General features: G+C 43.1%; 1 protein-coding gene across 1 annotated transcript in view; it reads left to right on the top strand.

The window, feature by feature from the left end:
- lrp1ba (low density lipoprotein receptor-related protein 1Ba) overlaps positions 1–17,386 on the top strand; it is a 202,551-nt gene that overhangs the window by 84,021 nt on the left and 101,144 nt on the right. Inside the window, exons 14-31 of the mRNA XM_036952429.2 lie at positions 766–888; positions 1,150–1,302; positions 1,717–1,842; positions 2,795–2,911; positions 4,469–4,549; positions 5,104–5,268; positions 5,587–5,772; positions 10,110–10,310; positions 11,085–11,330; positions 12,075–12,272; positions 12,498–12,702; positions 12,890–13,054; positions 13,240–13,484; positions 15,471–15,602; positions 15,950–16,177; positions 16,443–16,617; positions 16,789–16,883; positions 17,106–17,255. Of these exons, the coding sequence (XP_036808324.2) occupies positions 766–888; positions 1,150–1,302; positions 1,717–1,842; positions 2,795–2,911; positions 4,469–4,549; positions 5,104–5,268; positions 5,587–5,772; positions 10,110–10,310; positions 11,085–11,330; positions 12,075–12,272; positions 12,498–12,702; positions 12,890–13,054; positions 13,240–13,484; positions 15,471–15,602; positions 15,950–16,177; positions 16,443–16,617; positions 16,789–16,883; positions 17,106–17,255 (2,991 nt within the window). The remainder of the gene's footprint in view (positions 1–765; positions 889–1,149; positions 1,303–1,716; positions 1,843–2,794; positions 2,912–4,468; positions 4,550–5,103; positions 5,269–5,586; positions 5,773–10,109; positions 10,311–11,084; positions 11,331–12,074; positions 12,273–12,497; positions 12,703–12,889; positions 13,055–13,239; positions 13,485–15,470; positions 15,603–15,949; positions 16,178–16,442; positions 16,618–16,788; positions 16,884–17,105; positions 17,256–17,386) is intronic.

The following is a 17,386-nucleotide window of genomic DNA, read 5'->3' as shown; positions in this document are numbered from 1 at the left end:
TATTTTAGTCTATCTGGTGCTGGCCCTCTCTAACAACCAAACCTCTCATAGCCACGGAGGACGAGTCATGAACAAAGAGAGAGACCAATGATTGATTCAATGAGAATTGAAGCTGAGGCAGTCCTCAAATGTACACCAACTCTAATCCTTTAAGAGCTCCTTATAGTTACCCCAGGCCGTGTTTCCAGACTCAGCTGCACTGGGCTCGTCATGACAACAGTCATTGGTTGGCACATTGAAGCACCTGTCTGTACTGTCTCTCACTACCCCAAAAGGATCGCTGAACTCGGCTGGGTGCCACCCACGTCAGCCTTCACCTTCATATGCCTTCTTTTACCTCAGCCTTCATCCCTCCTTTTTTTTAACCACCCTTCATATCCCCCTCTCCAAATACAGTTTCATCGACTTCAAGGGGGATGTGTCAAAGGATCCGTCAGACACATTGTTCCGTTTTCATCTGATGTTGTCGCTCAGGCTTTTTGTAGCAGCGGGGTATTAATGATTCTGCCTTTGGCTGAGTCATGTGAACAGTCGCTCTGCCTGGCATGCGGATAGGAATATAGACATGTAGCCGTTTTAATCGATGAACGTTTTTGAATAGAGTATTTGGTACAATAGCGTCATTGCCTCTAGGATCATATATCTGCTAGTATTACAGTTTTGAGTTATGTCATTGTCTTCCTAATACGTTGCATTATAAAGGCTACAGCTGCCCCGAAAAATGAGCAGATTTAGCCTACTTTGGTTTATCTAATTGATCTTTAGGTGACAATGCGTGTGGGGTTAATAATGGTGGCTGCGGTAGCCTGTGTCTGGCCATTCCCGGTAGCAGAGTGTGTGCCTGCGCTGATAACCAGTACCTGGACAAGAATAACCTCACCTGCTCCTGTAAGCCCTGTCAAATACACTCTTGTCTCAAACATACAAGGCCCGTTCAGCCTGACACTCCACATCAATGACCAAGGCAATCAATAGGAATAAATGACAGCAGATAAGATATGGTCATGTAGAACTCAAAATCCCAGTATAGATTTTGAATGCCAGCATATAACATAAAATAAATGTTTCCTGAGTTGTGGCTCTTTTGAGGAATATGTTCTGCAGAGTGTGAAGATGGGCCAGCAAGTGGATGTATGTGTGTGCTTGCAGCCACATTGGGAGATTCAGGGGACCACGGGGAGCCACAGAGATGTGGGAATGAAGAGTTCCAGTGTAGGAACCAGCGTTGTGTCCAGGCCTCCTGGAAATGTGACGGGGACCATGACTGTTTGGACGGAAGTGATGAGGAACCGTACATCTGCTGTAGGGGTCTTATTCTGCATGTTAGAAAACATATCTCATTTTGCATTTGTGGAGAGTAGGACATGTCCCAGAGACATTTTTGTGAATGAATTAAGTTGAAATTAACAACATACATCATCTATGCAAGACTGAAATTGCTAGGCTTGCTTTTTTTGTCATGCTTTCTAGCTGTCTATCCAATGTCTATGATCGAATCAAAAACATTTGTATTCGTCTCATGCGCTGAATACAACAGGTATTTCACCTTACAGTGAAGTGCTTACTTACAAGCCCTTAACCAACAATGCCAGTTTTAAGAAAAATTACCTGAAGAAAAATAAGAAATAAAAGTAACAAATAATGAACATTAATATGAATGCATGACAGTTGACATCAAAGACTTAATATCAAAGCAATTTTTACCCATTTTTACAGATAATCGTAGTTGCCCTGCAGATCAGTTCAAGTGTCTGAACAACCGCTGCATCCCCAAGAGGTGGCTCTGTGACGGGACCAACGACTGTGGGAACAACGAGGACGAGTCCGACTTCACCTGCTCTGGTATGCCGCTGTCTGCTCTACTTAGAGGCCCGTCTAGCTCATATGGACCAGGATGCAACTGCCAGATTCCATGTTGTAGAACAAACTTGGGTGATCTCCAAGTTTCTCCAACCAGAGAGTCATTTGGGAGAGGTTCTGTCAGACCAGAGGCCATTGGAGAATACACAGAGAGGAGAAGACAACCATTACACGATTTATACATACGCTACTGCATGATTTCCCGTGGTGGTGGGGGACCTGTATGTCCCAATGGCCTCTGTGCTGCTGCACATCATGAATGTATCTATATACTGGGATAATTCATCATCTTCTCCATCCAGAAGACTTGACCAGGATATGCACACCTCCTCTGGGGGACATAAGGGGGTTTTGTTAGGGGATGTAGAGGAGAAATGTTTTTTGTTTTCACTTCATCCTTATCAATGAGCTTCAGTTGCCAGATGTTGACACAACGCCGGATCCTGGACACGGATGGGATGTTTCCACGAGAGAGAAAATGGCGATTTTATATGAACGATATCCGGGTGTCACGTTTTTACGTCCACTTTCTTTGATCGCTGTGAATAGATGGATTGCTGGGAATAGATAGCGAGCCAATTCTCTAGGGACGACCAGTCACGGAGAAACCAAATACAGATGCTTTAGCGCTACAGAAAAGATATCCAACACACATGGGTCTGTTGGCTGTCTATGTGGAATCAAACGTTCCAAAACACATATCATGAACAGTAAATGCTAAATATTAGACATTGCTTATAATAACCTTTTTGTCACATATTATCATGATGTATATTCACTCACTGAAATAGCCTAGGCCTAGTCGATGCACTTTATTTAAGTACTTATTGAGACCATACTGGTAATGAAAAGCACTAATGTAAATGTTGCATGATAGAAAAACGACGTTCAGTGTAATAAAAGGCTGTTTTATTATCACTATTAATGTTTTCAGCGGGATCATGCCGAGCGGACCAGTTCTCCTGTGAGAACGGGAGATGCATCCCAGAGTCCTGGCGCTGTGACAGGGATGACGACTGTGGGGACCACTCTGATGAGACCGCCTCTTGTGGTGAGCTTCTGGACAAGTTTCCAATTGGCTCATGAAGCAGTCCATTGGACAAGGAATTCTTAGTGATATGTTAGCGTGGGCATTTTCTTCTGATATCAACATTAGCCTAGCATTTCAGAAATCATTCACAATGTTTTTGAGCCTTTGTCTGTCGTTGCATTATATCATTCCACTGTAAGCCTGGTCTTTTACCTACCCGTCATGTTAATTCAATTTAGCATGTAGGCTAGCCTCCGGGCATGGTCTGACATACTCTGGAGCAGACAACTCAACACGGAGATGGAGACAAAGGCTTTTCATATTTAAAATGTGAAATAGCTGGGACTCTCCCGGTCATAATTATATCTTCCTTCTCTGAAACATGCATGGGCTTTCAAAGATATAGATCTGGGATTGGCAACTGACTCAATCCCCCCCCCCCCCTTACTGTTGAGAGTTAGTACACAAGATGCAATTTGTGCATCAGCTATTTTTCTCTTGTTATGTCAGTCACTGACAGTCACACAATTAGCCATGTCAGCTAACGTTTTTATATTGGTAAGTTAGTCTAGCGTCAAATTACCGACCGGAGGGCCTCATGGATTTTGTTAGTCACTCTTACTCAGATATCATATTCACAACGGAAACAATTTTCTCTATCCTATGGCAAAATGTGTAGATGTGCAGGAAATTAGCTGTAAAACTGCACATTTTTCTCTGGGATGATGGTGTTGATGAAGGCCATGACCAGCCTTTCAAAGCTTTTCATGGCTACAGATGTGAGTGCTACTAGGCGGTAGTCATTTAGGCAGGTTGTTATGGCGTTCTTGGGCACAGGGGCTATGGTGGTCTGCTTGAAACATGTAGGTATTACAGACTGGGTCAGGGAGAGGTTGAAAATGTCAATGAAGACACAAATGCAAGTTCAAACAGGTTCAAAGACAGCCACTTCACCAGCACATGAACCCCAAATGACCTTTTCCCAGGTCAAGTATCCCACAGTGGAAATACACCCTCTTCTGGCGAGGATACATCTAACAGTACTGTGTATCACCATCACCACAGTTGTTAAAGCCAAAGTAAAGTAATTATCTGATATCACCTTCTACACAAGTTTGAGATAATAGGGAAAAGTAACAGGCAGTAGAACAGTCTGCAAAAACAATCAGCAAGAACAATTTGAACCTTAGCTGTGAATGATACTTTTCTGTTACCTCTGGTGCTACTTATAAACGGCTTCACTTCACAAGTACAAGCAGAGACAGACAGTGTTCACAGTAATTGCAATTCGCTCACTCTCATTTTTGTAACTTCAGAATTCTAAGGCAATGCCAACTCACATAACTGTGCCAATGTCTCCTGCATCCAATGTGTAACAATAAAATATGTTTACCCACACTGTTTCTGAGGTTTTCAGTTCATGCATTGTGTAAATTACTGGCCTATGTGTTTCTGGACAGTTGAAAATCGATCAATTCCTGTCATCAAAAGTGCTTTGTTAGAAAAAAATCCCAAATTGAAGTCCAAACCTCTTGTATTACAACAATAACACTGTTTTTCTTCTTTCTTTCTTGACAGATTTCCCCACATGTGAGCCCCTCACACAGTTCAGCTGTTCCAATGGAAGGTGCATTAGCGTGAAATGGCACTGTGACTCAGGTGAGTGGCACTTTTCTGTGAACACTCTCTTTTTGCAGTTCCATTTTCTATCTCAGTGTGAAAAACTGCCTGATTGGAAATGGCCTCATTACAACAAACAGAATGTATTGTAATCTGGTTGTAACAGCATCATTTCAACCAGTTTTCCTTACTGGGAAAATGCCATGGGATGGAACCGCACTCTCAGGAAGCAGCTTGCTGGATGAACACATTTCACTTTCTCTGAACCACGCTGTGACTCTTGCACTGTTTCTTAATCTCTCTTCCGTCTGTTTCCCCCTCTCTTCCGTCTGTTCCCCTCTCTTCCGTCTGTTCCCCTCTCTTCCGTCTATTCCCCCTCTCTTCCGTCTGTTCCCCCCCTCTTCTGTCTGTTCCTCCTCTCTCTTCCATCATTTCCCTCTCTCCCATCATTTCCCTCTCTCTTCTATCCTTTTCCCTTCTCCCCCCCTTTTCCCTTCTCCCCATCATTTCCCCCTCTCCCCTTCATTTCCCCTGTCTTCCATCCTTTTCCCATCTCCCCATCCTTTCCCTCTCTCCCTTTCCACCTCACCCAGATGATGACTGTGGGGATGGTAGTGACGAGGTGGGTTGTGTCCATGCCTGTTCCAGTGCCCAATTCCAGTGTGCCAGTGGGAAGTGTATCCCTGACCACTGGGCCTGTGACGGGGACGATGACTGTGGGGACAACAGTGATGAGGACACCACATGCTCTGGGACAGGTGAGAGGAAAAACACACTAACTTCTCACTCTTCTATCTGCCTCATGGGACACACACCCTTTGGATGGAAGTCTTAGATCTGTGAAGGTGTAATGGACTTGGGGAATATGCTCAATATAGTCTTTGAAATGGGGATGCTATTCATCACACTTCAAGGGATGCAGTTAGGAATATGGGTTTGAGATGTACAATAACTGTCTTTGTAAAAATAGACCTTACCCAAGAAAGAAGTACTTTATTTGCTGAAGTGCGGAGCCCTACCTGAACTCCGTACTTGCAAATGTATGTTTATCTCTGTGACCTCTGTCTCTCCTATAGCCTCGGTATCAGCTGATGACTGCAGCGGAGATGAGTTCCATTGCCGGGACGACGGTGGCACCTGTATCCCCGAGCGCTGGAGGTGTGACGGGGACAAGGACTGCGAGGACGGGAGTGACGAGGCAGACTGTGAAGGCACCAGCAGAATGTGCGACCCGCACGCAAAGTTCACCTGTCAAACCTCAGGTACGGTACTGAGGCTGCTGCGAAAACACTTTCGAAAAGCTGCACACTCTGTGGCTCTAATGCAGCGCGTACTCTATAATTAAATACCCATGTTTAACTGTCGAAAGCTACACTGCTTTCATCGAGGTTTCATCTGGACTGTAGCTACTGTGACCTACACACCAAGCTCACCTGTAAAATCTCAGCGGCCATGTTTTTAATGTCGACCTCTCAGTTATTACCATAGACACACATTTATTTGATTTATCTCTGGTTATTACCCTCAAATTGTCTTCATTTGTGTCCTTGGTGTACAGGGACACATTGGGAAGCTGATATAAGCCTATAGGGTTAGCATTCACACACAATGGTGAGAAAAAGCCAGAGAACCTTTCATGTCTTTTATGACATCCGCAGGGCATCTTGTAGACTTCTCCTATGTTTTATGACGTAGACATGACAGTAAAATGGGAACACTTGGGGTATTTAATGTGACTCCTAAAACAGTTCCACATGGTTGTGGTAAATCAATCTGGCACCGGGAGTTGCAGATTTAGCAAAGTAAGTTGAATAAGGTGTGTGTGTGTGTGTGTATAAGGTAATATTATTGGGCCAATAGTTCAGTGGAATTGATATGAATCATCTGCAAGGTACACTGCGTTATACAGTGCCTTGCGAAAGTATTCGGCCCCCTTGAACTTTGCGACCTTTTGCCACATTTCAGGCTTCAAACAAAAATATATAAAACTGTATTTTTTTGTGAAGAATCAACAACAAGTGGGACACAATCATGAAGTGGAACGACATTTATTGGATATTTCAAACTTTTTTTAACAAATCAAAAACTGAAAAATTGGGCGTGCAAAATTATTCAGCCCCTTTACTTTCAGTGCAGCAAACTCTCTCCAGAAGTTCAGTGAGGATCTCTGAATGATCCAATGTTGACCTAAATGACTAATGATGATAAATACAATCCACCTGTGTGTAATCAAGTCTCCGTATAAATGCACCTGCACTGTGATAGTCTCAGAGGTCCGTCAAAAGCGCAGAGAGCATCATGAAGAACAAGGAACACACCAGGCAGGTCCGAGATACTGTTGTGAAGAAGTTTAAAGCCGGATTTGGATACAAAAAGATTTCTCAAGCTTTAAACATCCCAAGGAGCACTGTGCAAGCGATAATATTGAAATGGAAGGAGTATCAGACCACTGCAAATCTACCAAGACCTGGCCGTCCCTCTAAACTTTCAGCTCATACAAGGAGAAGACTGATCAGAGATGCAGCCAAGAGGCCCATGATCACTCTGGATGAACTGCAGAGATCTACAGCTGAGGTGGGAGACTCTGTCCATAGGACAACAATCAGTCGTATATTGCACAAATCTGGCCTTTATGGAAGAGTGGCAAGAAGAAAGCCATTTCTTAAAGATATCCATAAAAAGTGTCGTTTAAAATTTGCCACAAGCCACCTGGGAGACACACCAAACATGTGGAAGAAGGTGCTCTGGTCAGATGAAACCAAAATTGAACTTTTTGGCAACAATGCAAAATGTTATGTTTGGCGTAAAGCAACACAGCTCATGACCCTGAACACACCATCCCCACTGTCAAACATGGTGGTGGCAGCATCATGGTTTGGGCCTGCTTTTCTTCAGCAGGGACAGGGAAGATGGTTAAAATTGATGGGAAGATGGATGGAGCCAAATACAGGACCATTCTGGAAGAAAACCTCATGGAGTCTGCAAAAGACCTGAGACTGGGACGGAGATTTGTCTTCCAACAAGACAATGATCCAAAACATAAAGCAAAATCTACAATGGAATGGTTCAAAAATAAACATATCCAGGTGTTAGAATGGCCAAGTCAAAGTCCAAACCTGAATCCAATCGAGAATCTGTGGAAAAAACTGAAAACTGCTGTTCACAAATGCTCTCCATCCAACCTCACTGAGCTCGAGCTGTTTTGCAAGGAGGAATGGGAAAACATTTCAGTCTCTCGATGTGCAAAACTGATAGAGACATACCCCAAGCGACTTACAGCTGTAATTGCAGCAAAAGGTGGCGCTACAAAGTATTAACTTAAGGGGGCTGAATAATTTTGCACGCCCAATTTTTCAGTTTTTGATTTGTTAAACAAGTTTGAAATATCCAATAAATGTCGTTCCACTTCATGATTGTGTCCCACTTGTTGTTGATTCTTCACAAAAAAATACAGTTTTATATCTTCATGTTTGAAGCCTGAAATGTGGCAAAAGGTTGCAAAGTTCAAGGGGGCCGAATACTTTCGCAAGGCACTGTATATCATTGGTCTTAACGTGGAGAATTCACACGGGAAAAGCCTCTGGCTTTTAGTTCACTGGTCTCACGGTGTTAAAAGTCTTAATATGCATCATTCACTTACCATGCAACATTCTATAAAATGTCATTATTCACAATTCACATACCTGTATACTTCATTTCGCTTTTTCAGTCGGCTATCCAACACCATTTTCAAAGAGCCCACAGCGTCCGATTTCCAAAGACGGTCGCTCCTCCAAACTATTCAAACCTCCTATAATGCCATATCAACAATATGCATATGCAAATTTTTTTGGGGGGGGGGGAGAATCTCCTTCGCATATAAGCGACGATACAATTGTCCGGGGCCTAGTATTTTGTATAGACGTGTGAATGTGATGCTTAAAAGACATTGAGGCTTAAGTGTGCACACAGTGCCATGGAACGAGAGAAGCGATTTATGATATCGTGACCCCGGTCCGACTTAGAGATATTGTTTTCTTTTTTTGTTTAATTAGATTAAAACAAAACCATTTATAAAGATTCACCGTCCATGCGTTTATGGTGAGAAGGTACATGACTGAATACAATGCCATTTCTGGAGAAGTGCAAATATGATCTGTAAGATGGTTCCATGATGTTTCTAAAACGTTACATTTGCGAGCAGTATAGCAGTGAGTGGACATCCCCCCCCCCCCCCTTCTCTTTACATTGGATCTTTATCCAGCTACTGTGAAACGTTTGGATGTACGTAAAACAGTCGAAATTGCCTGTATTATGTGCCGACAGGGAGCAGTGTGCCTGTACCTGTATTGAGACATGGCCTATTTATAACAAGCTGTTTAGATTTTTATTCAAATTTGCTAAGAATTATACACAGCCTTTTCAGGCCTTAGTAAAGTAGCCCAGTGAATCTTTAATCTTGCGTATTGACTACGTTTGGCATGTCCATGCCCAGACTACAATGCTCAGTGGGGATAGCCCCTATATCCGAGTGAATGCAGTAGAAAATGTTTAACAATGTATTTCCATATGGAAGCAATGCAAATAATACAGTGTGAAATGCAAAAAAAAATTCAACATGTTTAGCAAATATGGAGCAGGCTATGTAACGAACTTGGCTATAACGGATTACCGCCAGCGCTAAGATTCACCATTGCGTTATGTTTGTTAAAATAGATCCCCCCCCTCAGCGTGGATTCTGAAACAGCTTCATTAGGATGCTAGCTTGGAATCGCAGTATTTTGTGAAACACTCCAAAACACTCCCAAATTAAAGCGAACAGAAAGAACATACCTCCAACAATAGATCAACATACTGTTGTTTGAATTGAAATAATTGGCAGACTCAGCTCTGATCTGTATTCACTGTGTCTGTCCAGACTAAGCTGACGGCCTTATGCTGAGGCAGACAAAGTATAGCCTTTGAAAATATATAGGAGACATCCCAAATGATACCCTATTCCCTATACAGTGCACTACTTTTAACCAGAGCCATATGGCACTGGTCACAACTAGTGCACTATATAGGGAATAGGGTGCAATTTGGGACAGATAGATAGCCTTTCATTAGGCCTCATTGCAAACCACATGTTTATTCCAGGGTTTCCTCATCAATAACACAGATTAAAGCTGAGGTGGGCTGCCTCTCACTCCATACACTACTTTCTTCTGATGCCTATAGGGCTTGTATTCCTCCGCTTTTCAGGATTCCTCTGAGACTGTGCTTTTTACCTCGCTGCTTCCAATAATTGCTTCCTGTTTTCTGCAATTGTTTCTAAAAGCTTCTATTTCCAATCACTTTAGAAGCATTTCACCAACTACCTAGACTCAGCAGAATTGCTTCATTCGATGGTATTGACAGTTTAGTCTTGGGTATCACTATAACCATTTTCTCACCAGTTTTTTTTTGATAGTTTCCGATCTCTCCAAGAAAATTGACAATCAATTCTTATTGTTGTACTTACGGTTGAAATGTGGGTTTTGTAATCATTCACAATCTCTCTTACAAGGACAAAATTAGAACATTCTTGCAATTTTGTCCTTTGCCTCATCACCATCTCTCTCTATTTCTCCCCACACAGGCAAGTGTATCAGTAAGAGCTGGGTGTGTGACGGGGACCATGACTGTGAGGATCTGTCTGATGAGGAAGGCTGTGAGACGTCGCCCTGTAAGCCCCCCAGATACCTCTGTGCCAACGACACCTCCGTCTGCCTGCCTCCCGAGAGCATCTGCAACGGGAGATACGACTGCTCTGACCACTCTGACGAGGGACACTTCTGTGGTGTGACCTTTGTTCAGATCACTTCTCACCAATTCTCTTGGTCCTATTTCTCTCACTTGAATCAATTCTCTCGGTCCCCACTTCAATTAATTATTAAATATTGTTCCGTTTTTTTTTTCTCACTTCATTCTATGCTTTCTCCGCTAGTCCGACCAGAAAATGTATGTTGACAGACAGTGTTGAGCTGTTGTAAATGAGCAGCAGTGCTTACTTTGGCATTGTCCATCTGTCCTCTTATTCTCCACTGAACTCAGGGAGAACCTCAGGGAGAACAAGCTGTTGAGACTGAAGAGCATGTAAAACTCTTGCTGACCAAGATCCTTAGTTTTCTCTGGAAACACTCCAAAGACAGCAGGGAAGAGACAGAGGAGACATATTTAATAGTGAAGGGGATTATGGTTTATGACAGAGACGAGCCTTTTGTTTGGACCACATGGGCTAGATGATCGTAGCAGTGGGGTCAGGCTTAGGCAATGTTGATGGGGGTTAGGCCAGATGAATGCCTTATGTTCACACGAATGACCTGCCCAGGGATTACCACACGACACTTTGTCTATAGAAAAAAAAAAGTGAAAATAGATGTGTCAGGAAAGATGTGTTCACTTTCTTGTGGGGTATTGAGCCCCTATGCCACTAGTCGACGAGGACGTGCAGTACATCGGTCTCCATCCATCACTACTCTCTGACTTTCCTTCCATACATCTGTCTGTGTTCTCTGAATCAATCTGCTCTCCTCTCATCTCCTTTCTTCGTCTGCTTCTTTCACCAACTCAGATGATTGCATTTTGGGTAACGGCGGCTGTAGCCACCAGTGTGCAGTGGCTCCTGGGAGGGGCGTGGCGTGCTCCTGCCCGCCGGGGCTCAGTCTTAGCCCAGACAGCAGGACGTGCCAGACCCTGGACTACTGCTCCAGGCACCTCAAGTGCAGCCAAGTGTGTGAGCAGTACAAAGCAACCGTCAAGTGTTCCTGCTACCCAGGCTGGAGGCTGGAACTAGATGGGGACAGCTGCCAGAGTACAGGTAGCTGGTGTTAAGCTCTGTGTGACATGGCTGATAAGTATTTCTGACACATACCTGCGCTCTATGGAACTGCCCAATGACAGCCCATAGAAATGAGAATTCCGATTCTATTTCTGTGTTCCTGTGTGTCTCAGTCAGTAGAGCATGGCGCTTGCAATGCCAAGGGTCCTGGATTTGACCTACTGGGAGCAACCATAAGTAAAATGTATGCACGCATGACTGTAAGTCACCTTGGATAAAAAGCGTCTGCTAAATGACATATATTATTATATTCCATGGGACAGCCATCACTTACCCTTGTGCCTTGAATCCAACAGATAAAAAGCAATGTGATAAATTGGTTATATTCCTAATTGTACTTTCTATTCTAAAGCAGTTATTTGGGACATTCCGTTTATATAGTAGTTAAATTGTTTGGAAGCAGTACCCAATGAGCATTGGCCATTTATACGCCAGTAGCTTTTAGCCCTTTTTTTTTCCTCTTCATCAATTTCTCCCAGTTATTTAATGTAACATCTGGCAATTGTATTGAATAAGCTAGTTTTTTCCATCTAAAATGTTACACTTTCGATTGGAGATGAATCCTCCAAAGGTTTCTGTACTCATTTTATGACAGAACATGAGTTGCTATTCTAGCAAAGAAACACGACAGTTCTCTCTGTATGTGTGTGAGAATCTGTAGTAGTATGCAATATTTATTGTCAAAAATGCATTTCTTGACTTATTTGTTGTCTCCTTCCTCAGATCCCTTTGAGGCATTCGTCATCTTCTCCATCCGCCATGAGATCAGGAGGATCGATCTCCACAGGCGAGACTACAGCCTTCTAGTTCCTGGTTTGAGGAACACGATCGCCTTAGACTTCCACTTCGATCAGAGTCGACTCTACTGGACCGATGTGGTTGAGGATAAGATATACAGGGGGAAGCTGCTAGGCTCTGCTGGTAGGAGCACATAGAATTTGGTTGGAAATGTGTTTTGGTTAAGCTGAGTTGTCAATGTTTAATTGAGGTCGTGGGGAAAGTGTTGCATTCGTTATATTTAGTTCTCCTTTTAGCTCCACTGAAGACTTCCTAAACCTAAGCCTTTTTTTACCTGTGTTTCAGCACATCCTCTTGCCTTCTTATGTGTTATTGTGTTGGTCTTTTACTGTCATTGGTTCCTTACAGGTGTGACAGGGATTGAAGTGGTGGTCCAACATGGATTGGCTACTCCGGAGGGTTTGGCCGTTGATTGGATAGCAGGGAACCTGTATTGGATCGATAGCAACTTAGATCAGATAGAGGTGGCCAAACTAAACGGGGAGCTCCGGACCACACTGATCGCCGGAGGGATGGAGCACCCACGAGCCATCGCTTTGGATCCTGAGCAGGGGTTAGTTCTCTCCGAGTGAGTGAGTGAGTGAGTGAGTGAGTGAGTGTACCCTTTAACAAGGATATGCATTTCTTACATAATCCTGGTTTGCTATGAATGACCGTAGGGTGAGGTTGACTTGATTCTGATTCATCCTTAATCCATTACACATGGATGATCATTCTTATTTGATTATTTTGTGGTTTAGAATTATTTTCTGGACAGACTGGGATGCCACCTTCCCTCGGATCGAGGCTGCTTCTATGAGCGGAGGAGGACGCCATGTTGTCTTTAGAGACATGGAGATAGGAGCCTGGCCTAATGGTCTTACTCTGGACCTTATGGAGAAGAGGGTCGTGTGGACCGATGCCAGGTGGGTTACATACCTGTCTATATGAGGTCAATTCCCCATCAATTCAGGAAGTCAACTGAAATACCAATTTTGATGAACATTTCAGTTGACTTCCTGAATTGGCAGAATTGAGTTGGAATTCACCCCAACCCTGCTGGTGCAATCAAATTATTATAATAGACAAACATCTATTTTCATCTCAACAGGTCTGATGCCATATTCTCTGCTCTGTACGATGGGACTGGTATGATAGAGATTCTGAAGGGACATGAGTACCTGTCACATCCCTTCGCTGTCTGTCTCTACGGGGGTAGTGTCTACTGGACTGACTGGAGGACCAACACTCTGGCCAGGGCTAACAAGTGGACAGGGGCCAATGTGACAGTCATCCAGAAAACCAGCGCCCAGCCATTTGACCTTCAGATATACCACCCCAGCAGACAACCACAAGGTAGGCTACCGCACTGTCTCAAACATTCAGATCACAAGGTTGAAAAGAGAGTGGCGTGTTTTGAGTGCCGTGTTTTGAGTGGCGTGTTCTCTGTCTTGACCCTCAGTCCATCTGGATTGGTTGAAGAGTTTTGTTTGGTTCGATCATAAGGAATCATTTATTGTATGGTTGCATTTCAATGTGTTACATCTGTGTCTCACAAAATACTTTTCGCTTGCTATATCCAACGTTGTCTGAGAGATAAGACATCTGCTCTAGCTTGTCAAAAGAAATGACATTCTCTGTCTTAATGCTGGAAACAAAACATCATAACAACTGTCACTATTCATAGGTTGTACCTCCATCACTTGGTTGCGTCATGCCACTGTTATGAATGTTCTCAGGCCACCCTCTATAGGTCTATAAAAGTTGCCCTAAAATGGTGATAAGCCCAGTCATTCTGGACAGGGGCTGACTACTGTTTAGTCTAAATGACACTGTAGTGCCTGGAAATACGATGACGTTGCTAAAGTAGTCAAATATTTAGTAGGAAACAACTTTGCCAGCGTTTCCATGTCATCAAATTGAATTTAGACAGATGGCAATGTTGTCATTAGCTTGCAAAGTTTGTCAAAAATAGCTAGCAATGCTAATGTTAGCTAGCTAAAATTAAACTGCATCTAAAGTCAATCTTGCTACTTCAAAATGATGACAACAGGTTTCCTACTAATTATGTGTCTCCTTTTGAATGTCATTGTATTTCCAAGGCAATGTAATGCACTTTGGATGAAATCTTCATCAGCGGTCATTGACAATGCATTGAGTAGAATGCTCAGTCCAAAAATGAACATTCAAAACAATATTGTGACGAAACATGCAACCCTTGAATTGGTTCATCTGGCTTCATTTTCTCTGTCTGGACTTTTGGCAGTAGGGTTCACTTACAGGACTCTCTCTGCCTTTCACAAATCAAATATGTTTTCTTCCAGGAGTATCAGAATCTTGTATTAACCCACCTGCTGTGTTCCGGTCAATTTGGACCGATTTACACGTTTGTTCTCTGAAAAATGTAGTTCATTTAATCTGATTGACATTAGGTTCCATGACTTTGTCCACACAGAATACACACAATACATTTTGATATTTTCATAACATTTGGGGTGTTTTATGTAATCTTTGTACACCTGTGGTATTCCCGGTCATTAGAAATGAATGGGTGAGACTACAATTAGTTTATAAAATTGAGTTCAGGCACATGCCCATTCATCAGATGGACACACTTCCTCTCCCAGACCCCCAAATGCATGTGTGTTTGAGCAAACACACACACACACACACAAAACTCCCCTTCTTGGCTTCCATGGCAACCCCCACAGGAACCTTTCCCCAATAGAATCCTTCCCCCACGGGAACCACACCTGTTGGCATTCTCACAAACAATCGCAACATTGTTTCAATAATATATAGAACTTTTCTAACAGCTCTGGTATATAAAGCTTTTTTGAGGCCTTGCTCACAATTCATTCTGTGGCAGCACAATGACCAAACGATATACTGTATGTGAGGCTCTTGATCATGTCTTTGATCATAGTACTGGTGAGGAGGAGAGGTCAGGAAACGGACAGTGAAGATGCATTAGAGGAGAAAGTAGTCTGTGATAAATCTGAGTATTTGTTACAGTCAAAATAATGCATACATTATGTTTTTTTCTTTATTTAAAAGCGAGTTGTATGAGCTTAGGTCAATGAGGTCTATAAATGGCAAATACAAGTTCAAAACGTGTAATGTTCACCTAACCTAAGAACCTAAGTTGATAAAAGATCTAACACAACATTAGTTGATAATATATGTGTTATTATGAATTTATAATCAGCTATAATGGGGCGGTCGTTGTGGTCCGGGGAATACAGAATTCATTAACGTGAAACGAACACAACAGGAGGGTTAAAATAAACCAGACTAATTGATTATTGAACAACTTCCCCTCTCTCCCTCTCTCGGCAATAGCCTCAAATCCCTGCGAGGCGAATGGTGGTCGTGGACCCTGCTCCCATCTGTGCCTTATCAACTACAACCGCACCGCGTCCTGTGCCTGCCCTCACCTCATGAAGATATCTGCAGACAACTTTTCCTGCTTCAGTGAGTGAACCTCACCCCTTCAGCCGTTTGTCAGTTGGTCTCTCCTTACATCAGCCTCTCCGCCCATCCATCGCTCCTTCTATCCAGCCATTCATTAATTCATACAATCCTCCACATTCATACATCATAGTGCGTGTCCATCAAAAGTGAGTCATTTCAAAACCCTGTTTTGAGAAGGTGAAAAAGGTATCTGACACAGACTGTGATTATGTTCACACTACAATGACATTGTTAAGAGCATGCCATTTTAAACTCATAACCCTGAATAACACCCGCTTGATTCTGAACTTTGAAAGCAGGCTATGCAAAGCAATGTCAATGTCCAGTTTTCTCTTGTTCTTCAACAGCACTGAAGAGATTCCTTCTGTACGTGAGGCGAACAGAGATCCGTGGCGTGGACATTGACAACCCTTACCTGAACCTGATCACAGCCCTGACGGTCCCAGATATAGACGATGTCACAGCGGTGGACTACGATGCATCAGATGAACGAATCTACTGGACTGACGTCAAAACACAAACCATCAAACGGTCCTCCATCAACGGAACCGCAATAGAGACGATCATATCCGGAGGTAGAGAAAGATGTTCACCTCTGTGTTTTGAAATGTATCGGTTTTCTGACACTCCTGTAACGAAACAAAATGTTGGTCGTAAATGTCTTATCAGACGATTACAGTGTTTTGCGTCCATTTGATGTCCTTTTCATAGCCACCCGTTCTAACTTTCATAGTCCACTTGTCAGGTTGTTCAAGCGATAAACTCAGCACATTATTTCGTTGAAGAGATTAACACGGCCACATTGATGTCGTCTTTCAGCATCTGATTTTTTTTTTGCAGGTATTGTTAATGTAAGAGGGCTGGCCCTGGACTGGCTCTCCAGGAACCTGTATTGGATTAGTTCAGAAAGCGACGAGTCGCAGATAAACGTGGCGAGGCTAGACGGGTCCCTGAAAACCTCTGTGCTTCACGGGATTGAGAAGCCCAAGTGTCTCACCGTACATCCGTCCAAAGGGTAAGATTCCATTTTTGTATGTACTTTTATACAGTTCAATATCTGATATTGATTAGGTATAACAAGATATAGTCAAGTGAATGCTCGTTACATGATAGGATAAATGATGCACTTTTGTGTTGGTCTTCTGTATGGAAAATACTGTTATCCTATGGAGTTTTTACCTCCCAGGAAAATGTATTGGACAGACGGCAACACAATCAACGTGGCCAACATGGATGGAAGCAATAGCAAGATCATTCACCAGAACCAGAGAGAGCCCGTTGGTAAATGTCACATGTACAATTCTGAATATTTGTTCTTACGTACAAAACACCCACATTTAGTAGCCAGTGCCAGTTATCTTCTGCCATTGTATATTGCATGACAACAGTAGTACTACTATCTGGTAAACAAACCATATTGCAATATTGAGTGAGATGATCGGTAGGACAGCAACCCCCCCATAATATGTCAATCATAACTGTAATCAATGATGTCTCTTCTAGGCCTGTCGATAGACTACACGTCAGACAAGCTGTATTGGCTCAGTGCAGGCAACGCCTCCATCAACAGGTGTAGTCTGGACGGCAGTGGTCTGGAAGTGCTGGAGACCCTGAAGAAAGAGCTTGTTAAAGCCACGGCTCTAGCTGTTATGGGTGAGTGGCGAGAGTTTAGAGCTTGGGACCGTGTTCATAAAGTGTCTCAGAGTAAGATGTGCTGATCTAGGATCAGTTTTTTCCTTTTTGGAGCATGGTTCTATGGATGAGCACTACTACCCCGAGACTCT

The sequence above is a fragment of the Oncorhynchus mykiss genome, chromosome 18 (genome assembly GCF_057628025.1).
Source record: "Oncorhynchus mykiss isolate SJ-2025 chromosome 18, ASM5762802v1, whole genome shotgun sequence".
In the NCBI taxonomy this organism is placed as follows: domain Eukaryota; kingdom Metazoa; phylum Chordata; class Actinopteri; order Salmoniformes; family Salmonidae; genus Oncorhynchus; species Oncorhynchus mykiss.
Note: the sequence above shows the minus strand (reverse complement) of the source record. Positions and strands in the feature narration are given on the sequence as shown.